Below are 14,500 nucleotides of genomic sequence, written 5' to 3' on the forward strand. Positions count from 1 at the left end.
GTCTGTGGGACAGCGTCCATGGGGTGAGGCTGGTGTCTGTGGGGCACATCAGTGGGGTGGGGTCTATGGGGTGAGGCCAGTGTCTGTAGGGCACAGTGGTGGGATGGGGTCTATGGGGTGGGGTGTACAGGTTAGGGTCTGTAGGGTAGAGTCTATGGGGCAGAGTCTATAGGGCAGGGCTGGGACTATGGGGTGAGGTGGACAGGTTAGGGTCTGTGGGGCAGAGTCTGTGGGGTTGGTCTATGGGTCTGGGTCTATGGGGTGGGGTGGACAGGTTAGAATCTGTGGGGCAGAGTCTATAGGGGAGGGCTTGGTCAATGGGGTGGGGTAGACAGGTTAGGGTCTGTGGGTCAGGGTCTGTAGGGCTGGGGCTGGGTCAATGGGGTGGGGTAGGCAGGTTAGGGTCTATGGGGCAGAGTCTATGGGGCTGGGTCTATGGGGTGGGGTCTGAAGATCACAGTTATAAAGGGGACGGCGTCTATGGGACAGCACCTATGGGGAAGGGTCTATGGGGTGGCCTCTATGGGGCAGGGTCTTTGTGTGGGGCCTGTGGGGCAGGACCTATGGCCCCCCACCACCCTTTTAGGGGAAATTCATCCGGATCCACTTCGGGGCCACCGGGAAGTTGGCGTCGGCCGACATCGAGACGTGTGAGTGGCCTCAGGGTGGTGGGAGCAGGGCTTGGCCAGCGTCCGGCCTCTGTCCGTGTGGCCGGAGCCCTCCTCGTCCCTCTGTCCTCTTCCTCATCCTTCCATCTCCTCGTGTCTCCACCCATCCCTCCTGGCCTCCACATGTCCGTCTGTCTTCCTGGGGGCGGATCCATGAGTTGTCCATCCCTCCATCCATCTCCTCATTCCTCCATCCATCCATCCATCATCCATCCATCCACCCATCCACCCATCCATCATCCATCCATCCATCCATCCATCCATCCATCATCCATCCATCTCCTCATTCCTTCATCCATCATCCATCCATCCATCCATCATCCATCCATCTATCCATCCATCCATCCATCATCCATCCATCCTCCATCCATCCATCCATCCATCCATCCATCCATCCATCCATCATCCCACCATCCCACTCCGTCGTTGATAGATCCAGTGAGCTGGCGTCCTGTCCCATTGTCCATCTCCTCGTCCCACCAGCCATCTGACCCGCCACCTTCTCATCTTTCCCTCTCCTCATCCCACCTTCTCCCCATCCACCCTCCCAGACCTCCTGGAGAAGTCCCGTGTCATCTTCCAGCTAAAGGCGGAACGGAACTACCACATTTTCTACCAGATCCTCTCCAACAAGAAGCCGGAGCTTCTGGGTGAGCTGGGCCACCACCGTGGCCTCGGGGCTTCTCCTTCCCCCCTCGTCCCAAAATTTGGGGTGGTTTGAGGAGATTTGGAATGCTCAGAGGTGTCTCCATCCCGCCCCAGAGATGCTGCTGGTCACCTCCAACCCCTACGACTACGGGTACGTGTCCCAGGGCGAGGTGACCGTGGCCTCCATCGATGACGCCGAGGAGCTGTTGGCAACTGACGTGAGCGGGGAGGGGTGGAGGGAGGGATGAGTCCATGGATGGATGTATGGAGATGTGAAGAAATGGGTGGATGGATGGATAGATGGATGAGTCCATGGAGAGACGGAGAGATGGGTGGATGAGTCCATGGATGGATGGAGGTATGGAGATGGATGGTTGGATCTGTGGATATAGAGGTCCTCAAATGGGTGGAGGAGTCCATGGATGGATGGACGTTTCCATGGATCAATGAGTTCTTAAAAGGAGGGATGGAGGGATGGGTCCTCAGATGGATCTGTGACTGTAAATGTCCTCAAATGGACGGATGAGTCCATGGATTGATGGATTAAGTCCTCAAATGGATTGATGGAAGAATCCACGGACAGGTGAATCATCGGATGGATGGATGGATGGATGGATGGATGGATGGATGGATGGATGGATGGATGGATGGATGGATGGATGGAGAAGTCCACGGTTGGATGGATGAAGTTCTGAAATGGATGGATGGATCCTGGATAAATGAGTCCTGAGCAGGACAAATGAACCCATGGATGAATGAATGAATGAACGACTCCACGGACAAGTCGTTCAAGTAGACAGACCCATGGCTGGACATGTCCCCATTGGCCAGCTGAGCCAACGAGTAGGAAGGACAGTGGGAGGTATCCTCAGGTGGTGACCATCACAGGTGGTGACCATCAGAGGCCATGCCCTCACCTGGCCCCTCCCTCACCCCCTCCACCCCTCCCAGAGCGCCTTTGACGTCCTGGGCTTCACGGCCGAGGAGAAGGCCGGTGTCTACAAGCTGACGGGGGCCATCATGCACTTCGGCAACATGAAGTTCAAGCAGAAGCAGCGGGAGGAGCAGGCGGAGCCGGACGGCACCGAAGGCGGGTCGGGGCGAGGGGGTGAAGGGGTCAGGGAGGGGTCACCAGGTGAGGTGGCACCTGACCAGGTGTCTCCCGCTCCACAGATGCCGACAAGTCCGCCTACCTGATGGGGCTGAACTCGGCTGACTTGCTCAAGGGCTTGTGTCACCCGCGCGTCAAGGTGGGCAACGAGTATGTCACCAAGGGGCAGAGCGTCCAGCAGGTCTACTACTCCATCGGGGCCTTGGCCAAGGCCGTCTATGAGAAGATGTTCAACTGGATGGTGGTGAGGATCAACAACTCGCTGGACACCAAGCAGCCACGGCAGTACTTCATCGGCGTCTTGGACATCGCTGGCTTCGAGATCTTTGATGTGAGGCTCGAGGCAGGGCACTGGTGCTGGGCCTTGCAGGGGTGGCATTGAGCCAGATGGGTGTTGAGGGGGTCTCCTGCAGCTTCATGGTGACCTTGGGTGGAAATTTGGGTCTTTTTGTTGATGTCGTTGAGTGTTGCGTTGACCTCATTGATCCCAGTGACTCCTTTACGTGTTGAGTTGACCTTCTTGACCCCACTGGGTGCTGTTTTGAACCCTTTAGGTCTCAGGCTGACCCCACCCATCTCATTGGATGTTCTGCTGACCCTACTGGGTGTTGAGTTGTCCCCATTGACCCCCACGGGGTATCACTTTGACCCTGTTGGATGTTGAGTTGACCCCATGGATCCCATTCAATGTTGTCTTCACCCCATTGGGTGTCAGATTGACCCTGTCCATCCCATTGGGTGTTGAGTTGACCCCATTGACTCAGTCAGTCTCATTGGGTGTTGAGTTGACCCCATGGACGCAGTCAGCCCCATTGGGTGTTGAGTTTGCCCTGTGGGTGTTGGGTTGACCCCATTGACTCAATCAGCCCCATTGGGTGCTGAGTTGGCCCCACTGGGTATTGAGTTGACCCCGTTGGGTGTAGAGTTGATCCCATTGACTCAGTTGGCCCCACTGGGTGTTGAGTTGACCCTATGGACTCCATTGGCCTTGTTGGGTGTTGAGTTGACCCCATGGACTCAGTTGTGGCCTCACTGGCTGTTGAGTTGACCGCATTGGGTGTTGAATTGATACCACTGACTCAGTTTGCCCTGTTGGTCTTGAGTTGACCCCATGGACTCAGTTGATCCCATTGGGTCTTGAGTTGGCCCTGTTGGGTGTTGAGTTGACCCCATGGACTCAGGTGACCCTGTTGGGTGTTGAGGTGACCTCATGAACTCCATTGGCCCCGTTGGGTGTTGAGTTGACCCCATGGACTCAGTTGGCTCCACTGGGTGTTGAGTGGCCCCACTGGATGTTGAGTTGACCCCATGGACTCAGTTGGCCTCCTTAGGTGTTGAGTGGCCCCATTGGGTGTTGAGTTGACCCCATGGACTCCTTCACCCATGTCTCCCTCTCCTCCCCCAGTTCAACAGCTTCGAGCAGCTGTGCATCAACTTCACCAACGAGAAGCTGCAGCAGTTCTTCAACCACCACATGTTCGTGCTGGAGCAGGAGGAGTACAAGAAGGAGGGCATTGAGTGGGAGTTCATTGACTTCGGCATGGACCTGCAGGCCTGCATCGACCTCATCGAGAAGGTACCACCACCCCCAGGGCCTCCAGGGCCTCCAGGGGCTGAGGGAGGAGGGTCTGGAGCCCCTCAGGTGGCCTTTTGGGTTGTCCTTGGTGTCCTTCCTGGCCAACAAGGTCTGCTTGTCCACAGCCCATGGGGATCATGTCCATCCTGGAGGAGGAGTGCATGTTCCCCAAGGCCTCGGACATGACCTTCAAGTCCAAACTCTACGACAACCACCTGGGCAAGTCGGCCAACTTCGGGAAGCCACGGAACGTCAAGGGCAAGTCCGAAGCCCACTTCTCGCTCACCCACTACGCCGGCACCGTGGACTACAACATCCTGGGCTGGCTGGAGAAGAACAAGGACCCCCTCAACGAGACGGTGGTGGGGCTCTACCAGAAATCCGCCCTCAAGCTCTTGGCCCACCTCTTCTCCAACTACGCCGGGGCAGACTCTGGTGGGTGATGGAGGGGTGAAGAAGACAGCTCCCACAGGAGTTGTCCTTGTTCCCACCTCATCCCACCGCTCTCCTCCACAGGCGCTGACAGCGGGAAGGGGAAGGGAGCCAAGAAGAAAGGTTCCTCCTTCCAGACGGTCTCAGCCCTGCACCGGGTGAGGGACCTGCCCTGGATCTGCTGTGGGGCAGGGGGAGAACAACCCCTGGTGTAGAGGGTGGTGCCACCAGCCCCCAGCCCCTCCCCTGCCCTCTCATTGGTCACCCTCCCCTCTCCTCCCCAGGAGAACCTCAACAAGCTGATGGCCAACCTCAAGACCACCCACCCCCACTTCGTCCGCTGCCTCGTCCCGAATGAGCGGAAGGAGCCGGGTGAGCCCAGGGTGGGGATGGGAGGTTGGGGTGTGGGCGTGGCTCGTGGTTGACCCCTCACCTGTGTCTCCTCCAGGTGTGATGGACAACGCCCTGGTCATGCACCAGCTCCGCTGCAACGGGGTCCTGGAGGGAATCCGCATCTGCCGCAAGGGCTTTCCCAACCGCATCCTCTACGGGGACTTCCGACAGCGGTGGGGACACGGAGCGGGTTTGGGGAGGGGGGACAACCCCACCAGGGTGAGCTCATGGGTCACGTCCTCTCTGGCCCCCAGGTACCGCATCCTGAACCCCGCGGCCATCCCCGAGGGGCAGTTCATCGACAGCCGCAAGGGCGCCGAGAAGCTCCTGGGCTCCATCGACATCGACCACAACCAGTACAAGTTTGGGCACACCAAGGTGAGGTCTCGTGGTCCCTGTTCCCTGTGGTCCCACCATCCCTCAGGTGTAGTGGACCCCATGGTCCCACCATTCACCTCTCCATCTGTCCCTCCCTATGTCCATCTGTTCCTTCTGGACACCATCCCATCCTTCCCCCCACCACAACCATTTTGGACACACCATGGGGCCATCTTGTTGTCTCTGTTCCCTGTGGTCCCACCATCCCTCAGGGGTAGTGGACCCCATGGTCCCACCATTCACCTCTCCATCTGTCCCTCCCTATGTCCATCTGTCCCTTCTGGACCCCACCCCATCCTTCCACCCACCACAACCATTTTGGACACACCATGGGGCCATCTTGTTGTCTCTGTTCCCTGTGGTCCCACCATCCCTCAGGGGTAGTGGACCCCATGGTCCCACCATTCACCTCTCCATCTGTCCCTCCCTATGTCCATCTGTCCCTTCTGGACCCCACCCCATCCTTCCACCCACCACAACCATTTTGGACACACCATGGGGCCATCTTGTTGTCTCTGTTCCCTGTGGTCCCACCATCCCTCAGGGGTAGTGGACCCCATGGTCCCACCATTCACCTCTCCATCTGTCCCTCCCTATGTCCATCTGTCCCTTCTGGACCCCACCCCATCCTTCCACCCACCACAACCATTTTGGACACACCATGGGGCCATCTTGTTGTCTCTGTTCCCTGTGGTCCCACCATCCCTCAGGGGTAGTGGACCCCATGGTCCCACCATTCACCTCTCCATCTGTCCCTCCCTATGTCCATCTGTCCCTTCTGGACCCCACCCCATCCTTCCACCCACCACAACCATTTTGGACACACCATGGGGCCATCTTGTTGTCTCTGTTCCCTGTGGTCCCACCATCCCTCAGGGGTAGTGGACCCCATGGTCCCACCATTCACCTCTCCATCTGTCCCTCCCTATGTCCATCTGTCCCTTCTGGACCCCACCCCATCCTTCCACCCACCACAACCATTTTGGACACACCATGGGGACATCTTGTTGTCTCTGTTCCCTGTGGTGACACCATCCGATGTGGACATGGACCTCGTGGTCCTGTGATCCCCATGTCCATCTGTCCATCTACATCTACGTTTGTCCATCTATCCTTCCACCCACCAAAACCCCTTTGGACACACCGTGGAGACATCTCGTTGTCTCTGTTCCCTGTGGTCCCACCATCTGAGGTGGACACGGACCTCATGGTCCCACCACCTTCTCCCTCCCCCCAGGTCTTCTTCAAGGCAGGGCTCCTGGGCCAGCTGGAGGAGATGCGGGACGAGCGCCTGTCCCGCATCATCACCCGCATCCAGGCGCGGGCGCGGGGGCAGCTCATGCGCATCGAGTTCAAGAAGATCGTGGAGCGCCGGTGAGGCAGGGGTGGGCCTTCTGCTCACCTGGTCACCTGGCTGGGCATGTGGTGGCACCTGTGTCCTCCTCCTCCTCGTAGGGACGCGCTGCTGGTGATCCAGTGGAACCTCCGGGCCTTCATGGGGGTGAAGAACTGGCCGTGGATGAAGCTCTACTTCAAGATCAAGCCCTTGCTGAAGAGCGCGGAGACGGAGAAGGAGATGCAGGTGGGCGGGGTGGGCAGGGCAGGGTGGGACCACCACCGCCAGGACGGTCTGGGGGGTGTTGGATGAGGGTCTTTGACCTTCTCGGGGCCTCCTGGAGCAGAACATGAAGGAGGAGTACGGGCGGCTGAAGGATGCCCTGGAGAAGTCGGAGTCGCGGCGGAAGGAGCTGGAGGAGAAGATGGTCTCCATGCTGCAGGAGAAGAACGACCTCCAGCTCCAAGTGCAGGCTGTGAGTCGGATCAGCCCAAAACCACATCACAGGTGTGACCACCACCCCCACCACACCCTGCTTCACTTGCCACCGCTCCCCCAACAGGAGCAGGACAACCTGAATGATGCCGAGGAACGCTGTGACCAGCTGATCAAGAACAAGATCCAGCTGGAGGCCAAGGTGAAAGAGCTGACAGAACGGCTGGAGGATGAGGGGGAGATGGATGCCGAGCTGGCAGCCAAGAAGAGGAAGCTGGAGGACGAATGCTCGGAGCTGAAGAAGGACATTGATGACCTGGAGCTGACCCTGGCCAAGGTGGAGAAGGAGAAACACGCGACTGAGAACAAGGTGAGGATGGGGAGAGAGCTTGGCTTCGAGGTGAGGGGACTTGAGTCTGCTCAGCCTTGTTGGGTTGGGTTGAGAAGGCTCAAGGCTGGTTGGGTTGGGTTGGGTTGGGTTGGGATGATCAAGGATTGTCGAGGTGGGTTGAGAAGACACGAGGTGTCGAGGAGACCCAAGGCTGGGTGGGATTTGTTAGCTTGGGTTGAGGAGACCCAAGGCAGGTTGAGAAGATCCAATGTTGGTTGGGTTGGGCTCATTGAGAAGACCCGAAGTCCTTTGGGTTCTCCTGCATTGAAACAACCTCTTTGGCTGAGGTGAACATCAACCTCCCCCAACTCTGCCCCACCCTGGCACTGAGCTGGAGGCCGGACACTTCTCCCACAGGTCAAGAACCTGACGGAGGAGATGGCGGGGCTGGACGAGACCATCGCCAAGCTGGCCAAGGAGAAGAAGGCTCTGCAGGAGTCCCACCAGCAGACGCTGGACGATCTGCAGGCTGAGGAAGACAAGGTCAACACCTTGACTAAGGGCAAAGTCAAGCTGGAACAGCAAGTGGATGATGTGAGTGTAGCTGGTCCCACCCCAGGCCCTGCTGAGAAACTTCTGGGGCAAAGATAAACAAAACTTGGGGTTTCTCCCCATTTCTGTGTTCCTGCACAGCTCGAAGGGTCCCTGGAACAGGAGAAGAAGATCCGGATGGACCTGGAACGGGCCAAGAGGAAACTGGAAGGTGACCTGAAGCTGACCCAGGAGAACATCATGGATCTGGAGAATGACAAGCAGCAGCTGGAGGAGAAGCTCAAGAAGTGAGGCTGGATCTCCCTGCCAGGTGAGGTCCAGTTGAGGGTCACAGGTGAGGCCTCACTTGCCCCCCGTTCTTACACAGGAAGGAGTTTGAGATCCACCAGCAGAACAGCAGGATCGAGGACGAGCAGGCGCTGGCTCTGCAGCTCCAGAAGAAGCTGAAGGAGCTACAGGTTGGGGGGAAGCTGGGTCTGTGTCTCATTGGGATGGACTGGAGCATCTCCAGGTGGTTTGGTTGGGTTGAAGAGCAACCTGACAGTTGAGCTGGCGAGTCTCAAGGTGGTTGGGCTGAGTGGAAGAGGCTCCACTTGGTTGGGTTGGTTTTGGTGTGGTTGAAGAGTCTCCAGCTGGTTGGGCTGGGTTGAGTCTCCGACTGGTTGGGTTGACCTGAATGGTCTCCAGCTGCTTGGGTTGGGTCGAGTTGAGTTGGATTCAAGTGTCCCAAAGCTGCTTGGCTTGGGTTGAGTGGAGGGGTTGGGGGTTCACCCAAGTTGCTTTGAAGAACCTTCAGCTGGTTGGGCTGGAGAGTCTCCAGCTGGTTGAGTTGGGTTGAGTTGCTTTGAAGAACCTTCAGCTGGTTGGGCTGGAGAGTCTCCAGCTGGTTGAGTTGGGTTGAGTGTCCACCTTCGTTGGGTTGAGCACCCTCTTGGCACGCAGGCACGGATCGAGGAGCTGGAGGAGGAGCTGGAGGCGGAGCGGACGGGCCGGGCCAAGGTGGAGAAGCAGCGCTCAGAGCTGTCGCGGGAGCTGGAGGAGCTCAGCGAGCGGCTGGAGGAGGCCGGCGGTGCCACCTCGGCGCAGCTGGAGCTCAACAAGAAGCGAGAGGCCGAGTTCCAGAAGCTGCGGCGGGACCGGGAGGAGGCCACGCTGCAGCACGAGGCCACGGCGGCCGCGCTGAGGAAGAAACACGCCGACAGTGTGGCCGAGCTGGGAGAGCAGCTGGACAACCTCCAGCGTGTCAAGCAGAAGCTGGAGAAGGAGAAGAGCGAGCTCAAGCTGGAGCTGGATGACCTCAGCGCCAACGTGGAGCAGCTGATCAAGTCTAAGGTAGGAGGAGGTTGAGATGGACAGGAGGGAATGATGGGATGGTTTGTGTGGGACAGGACCGCTGAGATCATCCAGTTCCATCAATCCTTGGGGGGCGACACCTTCCACTAGACCAGGCTGGGTTGGATTAAGTTGGGCTGAAGAATCTCCAACTGGTTGAGTTGGGTTGAGTGTCCACCTTGTTGGGCAGAGTTGTGTTGAAGGACCTTCAGCTGGTTGGGCTGGAGAGTCTCCAGCTGGTTGAGTTGTGTTGAGTTGCTTTGAAGAACCTTCAACTGGTTGAGTTAGGTTGAGTGTCCACCTCATTGGGTTGAGTTGTGTTGAAGAACCTTCAGCTGGTTGGGCTGAAGAGTCTCCACATGGCTGAGTTGACCTGAGTTGCGTTGAAATGAAGACTCTCCATGTGGTTGTGTTGGGTTGAGCGCAGTGTTGGGTGGATCCCACCCAGGGTTCCACCAGATCAGGTGGCTCCAAGCCCTGTCCAGCCTGGCTTTGGACACATCCAACCATGGAGCACGTCCACCCCACCACAGCCTCCAGCCCCACCCCTCCTGTGGCCCCTCCCTGCAGGTGGCCATGGAGAAGATGTCGCGCTCCATGGAGGACCAGGCTGCCGAGCACTTGGCAAAGCTGGAGGAGACCCAACGCGTCCTCAACGACGCCAACACCCAACGGGCCAAGCTGCAGACGGAGAACGGTGGGAGCTGACCCGGGGTGGCCCCACCCCTGCCCCAGGGTCCGGTGGAGGGGTGAGCAGATCTGGGGAGGGGATCCAGGTGGGTCACAGGTGTCCTTCGCCCTCATGGTCACTGGTTCAGAATGGTTGTGTTAGGTAGGTCCATCTGCAGTGATTCTGCTGTAGAAGGTGCAGGGAGGGTTGGGTTGGTCTGCAGAAGGTCTGGTTGGGTTGAGGTGATGAAGACCAGCTCTTGCTGAGCTGGAGACTACAAGGAGTTCAAGGTGACTTGGATCCAACGGTGCCACCTTCTCCTGAAGGGGTAGGGAAGGTTGGAGGAAGAGCTTGGGTTGGTCTATGGAAGGTCCAAGGGCGACTGGGTTGGTCTAAAGTGGTCTAAAGAGGGGTTGGGTCAGTCTATGGAAGGTCCAAGGATGATTGGGTTGGTCTGGAGAAGGTTGGCTTGCTCTGCAGAAGGTCTGGTTGGGTTGTGGTGACAAAGACCAGCTCCTGCTGAGCTGAAGACCCCAAGGACTTCAAGTTGACCTGGATCCAATGGTCCGACCTTCTCCTAAAGGTATAGGGAAGGTTGGATTGATCTGGAAGAGCTTGGGTTGGTCTATGGAAGGTCCAAGAATGATTGGCTTGGTCTGCAGAAGGTCTGATTGGGTTGAGGTGATGAAGACCAGCTCCTGCTGAGCCAGAGAAACCCAAGAGGACTCCAGGTGAGCTGGATCCGACGGTGCCACCTTCTCCTCCCCAGGCCAAGAATGCGCTGGCGCACGCGCTGCAGTCGGCCCGGCATGACGGGGACCTGCTGCGGGAGCAGTACGAGGAGGAGACCGAGGCCAAGGCCGAGCTCCAGCGCTCGCTCTCCAAGGCCAACTCCGAGGTGGCCCAGTGGAGGACCAAGTATGAGACAGACGCCATCCAACGCACTGAGGAGCTGGAGGAGGCCAAGTGAGTCACCATGGGTGGAGCTCCTGTGGGGTCAGGGGTGGAGATCACCCTTGGGAGAATGTTCTGGAGGGGGTTTTGGAGGAGTCTAAGTGAGTCATTGCACCATGGGTGGAGCTTCTGTGGGGTCAGAGGGGCGGAGACCACCCCCTGGAGAAGGTTCTGGAGGAGGAGAAGTGAGTCTTGTCCCATAGATGGAGATTCTGTGGGATTGGGGAGGTGGAAACCATGGAAAAAGTTCTGGAGAAGGTTTTAGAGGTTGAGTCACCTTCCCATGGATGTAGCTCCTGTGGGGTTAGGGGTGGAGATCACCCTTGGGAGAATGTTCTGGAGAAGGTTTGGAGGAACCTAAGTGAGCTATTGCCCCATGGGTGGAGCTCCTGTGGAGTCAGGGATGGAGATCGCTCTTGGGAGAATGTTCTGGAGAAGGTTTTGGATGAGTCATCACCCCATGGTGGAGCTCTTGTGGGGTCAGGGGTGGAGACCACCCACAGGAGAAGTTTTGGAGGTTTTAGAGGTTAAGTAATCTCCTCATGGGTGGAGCTCCTATGGGATCAGGATGGAGACCACCCCCTGGAGAAGGTCCTGGAGGGGGTAGAGTAACCCGGCGAAGGTAGAGGAGATGCAGAGAAGAACTTTGGCCAGTGGCTGGGTGGGAGAAGGTTCAAGCGGCCCCACCTGGCCTGTGAGTGACCCCAGGTGGTCCCTGGGGCAGGAAGAAGCTGGCGCAGCGGCTGCAGGAGGCCGAGGAGGCCGTGGAGGCCGTCAACGCCAAATGCTCCTCACTGGAGAAGACCAAGCACCGGCTGCAGAACGAGATCGAGGACCTGATGGCCGACGTGGAGCGGTCGAACGCGGCTGCCGCTGCCCTGGACAAGAAGCAGAGGAACTTTGACAAGGTGGGCAGGTGTGGCAGGTTGGGGACGGCTGGGTGGGGCCAGGTGGCGGCAGGGTGACACCTGGCTGTCCCCAGGTGTTGGCCGAGTGGAAGCAGAAGTTCGAGGAGTCGCAGACGGAGCTGGAGGCATCCCAGAAGGAGGCCAGGGCCCTCAGCACCGACCTCTTCAAGCTGAGGAACATCTACGAGGAGTCCCTGGAGCACCTGGAGACCTTCAAGAGGGAGAACAAGAATCTCCAAGGTGACACCACGGGTCCCTCTGCCCACCTGGGCATTCCCTGCCCATTCCCACGGGGTCTGACGGGGTCTCACCTGGGCAGAGGAGATCTCGGACCTCACGGAGCAGCTCGGCGCTGGCAACAAATCCATCCACGAGCTGGAGAAGGTCCGGAAACAGCTGGACGCCGAGAAGCTGGAGCTCCAAGCCGCTCTGGAAGAGGCTGAGGTGGATCAAGCCCCGTCCCACCCCATCCCTGCCTTCTCCTGGTGGGACGTCCACCCTCTGTGGTCCTCAAGGTCCTCTCTGTCCTCCCCAGGCCTCCCTGGAGCACGAGGAGGGGAAGATCCTGAGGGCGCAGCTGGAGTTCAACCAGGTGAAGGCGGAGTACGAGCGGAAGCTGGGCGAGAAGGAGGAGGAGATGGAGCAGGTGAAGCGCAACCACCTGCGCGTGGTGGAGTCGCTCCAGACCTCGCTGGACGCCGAGACCCGGAGCCGCAACGAGGCCCTGAGGCTGAAGAAGAAGATGGAGGGCGACCTCAACGAGATGGAGATCCAGCTCAGCCACGCCAACCGTGGCGCCAATGAGGCCCAGAAGCAGGTCAAGGCTCTGCAGGGCTACCTGAAGGTACCTGTCCATGTGGTGTGGAGAGGTAGGAGATGCCTGAAGGTCACACGGGGAGATGGAGGTGTAGGAGGTACCTGAAGGTACCCGTCCATGAGGACATGGAGGTACCCGAAGGTCCCATGGGGACATGAAGGTGTAGGAGGTACCTGAAGGTCCCATGGGGACATGAAGGTGTAGGAGGTACCTGAAGGCACCTGTCCATGTGGTGTGGAGGGGTTGGAGCTATCTGAAGGTCCCACTGGGACATGGAGGTGCAGGAGATACCTGAAGGTCCCTGTCCGTGGGGACACTGAGGTCCTGAAGGTACCTGTCCATGGGGACATGGAGGTGCAGGAGGTACCTGAAGGTACCTGTCCTTGTGATGTGGAGGGGTAGGAGATGACTGAAGGTTGCACGGGGAGATGGAGGTGTAGGGGGTATCTGAAAGCATCTCTCCATGTGGTGTGGAGAGGTAGGAGGTATCTGAAGGTCCCATGGGGAAATGGAAGTGCAAGGAGGTACCTGAAGGTCCCATGAGGACATGAAGGTGTAGGAGGTACCTGAAGGTTCCTGTCCATGGGGACATTTTGGTCCTGAAGGTACCTCTCCATGGGCACCTTGGTGTGTAGGAAGTCCCACCACCCAACAGGGGTGGTTTGATGGACCCGCCACCCCTTCCCACCACCCCATGGCTGGTTGGACCCACCACCCCTTCCCACTTCATGTCCGGGTGGACTCACCACCCCTTCCCACCACCCCATGGCTGCATGGACCCACCACCCCTTCCCACTTCATGTCCGGGTGGAACCACCACCCCTTCCCACCACGCCATGGCCAGGTGGACCCACCATCCCTTCCCACCACCCCCAGGACACACAGCTGCAGCTGGATGACGCAGCAAGGGTCGGGGAGGACCTGAAGGAGAACGTGGCCATGGTGGAGCGCAGGAACACCCTGCTGCAGTCCGAGCTGGAGGAGCTCCGGGGCCTGGTGGAACAGACCGAGAGGGCCCGGAAACTGGCCGAGCAGGAGCTCATCGAGGCCAGCGAGAGGGTCCAGCTCCTCCACTCACAGGTGAGACCTCACCTGCCCGCCAGGAGAGGGGCCACCTCCATCCAGGGGTGCTCCAGTCCAGGAGAAACAGCTCTGGTTGCTTTGTTGGGGAGCTCAAGGTGTCTCAGGGTGGTGCAGACCCAACGTCACCCCCACCTCCTCAAGGGTTGGTCTGGAGGAGGTTGGGTTGGTCTAAAGAAGATGATCCAAGGAGGGTTGGGTTTGGTTGGAGGAGGTTGAGTTGGTCTATGGAAGGCCTGGTTGGATTGGGGTGATGAAGGCCAACTCTCACTGAGCTGTAGACCTCCATGGACCAACCTGTGGAGGAGGTTGGGTTGGTCTAAAGAAGATGATCCAAGGAGGGTTGGGTTTGGTTGGAGGAGGGTCTGGTTGGACTGGGGTGATGAAGACCAACTCCCACTATGCTGGAGATCCCCAAGATGTCTCCAGCTGACCCGGACCCAACAGTGCCACCTTCTCCTGAAGGTCTCAGGAGGGTTGGTTGGTCTGGAGGAGGTTGGCTTGATCCATGGAAGGTCCAAGGAATGTTTGGTTGGTCTACAGAAGGGTGGTGTCCATTTCTGTGTTGCGTCACCAAGATCTCCAGATCTTTCACCATGCAGAGACACAGGGGAGTCTCCAAGACCTGTGGAGACAGAGGGGGTGGGACAGTAGCCCCTGGGCCACCTCCTGAGTTGCCTCCCTGTCCCCGCCCAGAACACCAGCCTCATCAACCAGAAGAAGAAGATGGAGGGTGACATCTCCCAGCTGCAGACAGAGGTGGAAGAGGCCATCCAGGAGTGCCGGAACGCTGAGGAGAAGGCCAAGAAGGCCATCACCGATGTGAGTGTCACTGTGGGGCCATCACCGGGGTCACCACTGGGGCCACCACCAGGGCCA

At 58.5% G+C, this 14,500-nt stretch overlaps 1 protein-coding gene across 1 annotated transcript in view; it reads left to right on the forward strand.

Moving 5' to 3' along the window:
- LOC102044267 (myosin-6-like) overlaps nt 1–14,500 on the forward strand; it is a 23,231-nt gene that overhangs the window by 5,492 nt on the left and 3,239 nt on the right. The window contains exons 6-32 of the mRNA XM_031065099.1: nt 587–650; nt 1,220–1,318; nt 1,431–1,534; nt 2,268–2,406; nt 2,490–2,758; nt 3,833–4,003; nt 4,129–4,438; nt 4,520–4,593; nt 4,720–4,807; nt 4,884–5,001; nt 5,083–5,206; nt 6,444–6,580; nt 6,662–6,788; nt 6,889–7,017; nt 7,105–7,347; nt 7,726–7,902; nt 8,002–8,147; nt 8,228–8,318; nt 8,803–9,192; nt 9,763–9,889; nt 10,573–10,828; nt 11,541–11,724; nt 11,799–11,964; nt 12,044–12,168; nt 12,260–12,568; nt 13,418–13,621; nt 14,318–14,443. Of these exons, the coding sequence (XP_030920959.1) occupies nt 587–650; nt 1,220–1,318; nt 1,431–1,534; nt 2,268–2,406; nt 2,490–2,758; nt 3,833–4,003; nt 4,129–4,438; nt 4,520–4,593; nt 4,720–4,807; nt 4,884–5,001; nt 5,083–5,206; nt 6,444–6,580; nt 6,662–6,788; nt 6,889–7,017; nt 7,105–7,347; nt 7,726–7,902; nt 8,002–8,147; nt 8,228–8,318; nt 8,803–9,192; nt 9,763–9,889; nt 10,573–10,828; nt 11,541–11,724; nt 11,799–11,964; nt 12,044–12,168; nt 12,260–12,568; nt 13,418–13,621; nt 14,318–14,443 (4,497 nt within the window). The remainder of the gene's footprint in view (nt 1–586; nt 651–1,219; nt 1,319–1,430; nt 1,535–2,267; nt 2,407–2,489; nt 2,759–3,832; nt 4,004–4,128; nt 4,439–4,519; nt 4,594–4,719; nt 4,808–4,883; nt 5,002–5,082; nt 5,207–6,443; nt 6,581–6,661; nt 6,789–6,888; nt 7,018–7,104; nt 7,348–7,725; nt 7,903–8,001; nt 8,148–8,227; nt 8,319–8,802; nt 9,193–9,762; nt 9,890–10,572; nt 10,829–11,540; nt 11,725–11,798; nt 11,965–12,043; nt 12,169–12,259; nt 12,569–13,417; nt 13,622–14,317; nt 14,444–14,500) is intronic.

This window comes from Geospiza fortis, unplaced genomic scaffold, assembly GCF_000277835.1.
Source record: "Geospiza fortis unplaced genomic scaffold, GeoFor_1.0 scaffold1056, whole genome shotgun sequence".
Lineage (NCBI taxonomy): Eukaryota > Metazoa > Chordata > Aves > Passeriformes > Thraupidae > Geospiza > Geospiza fortis.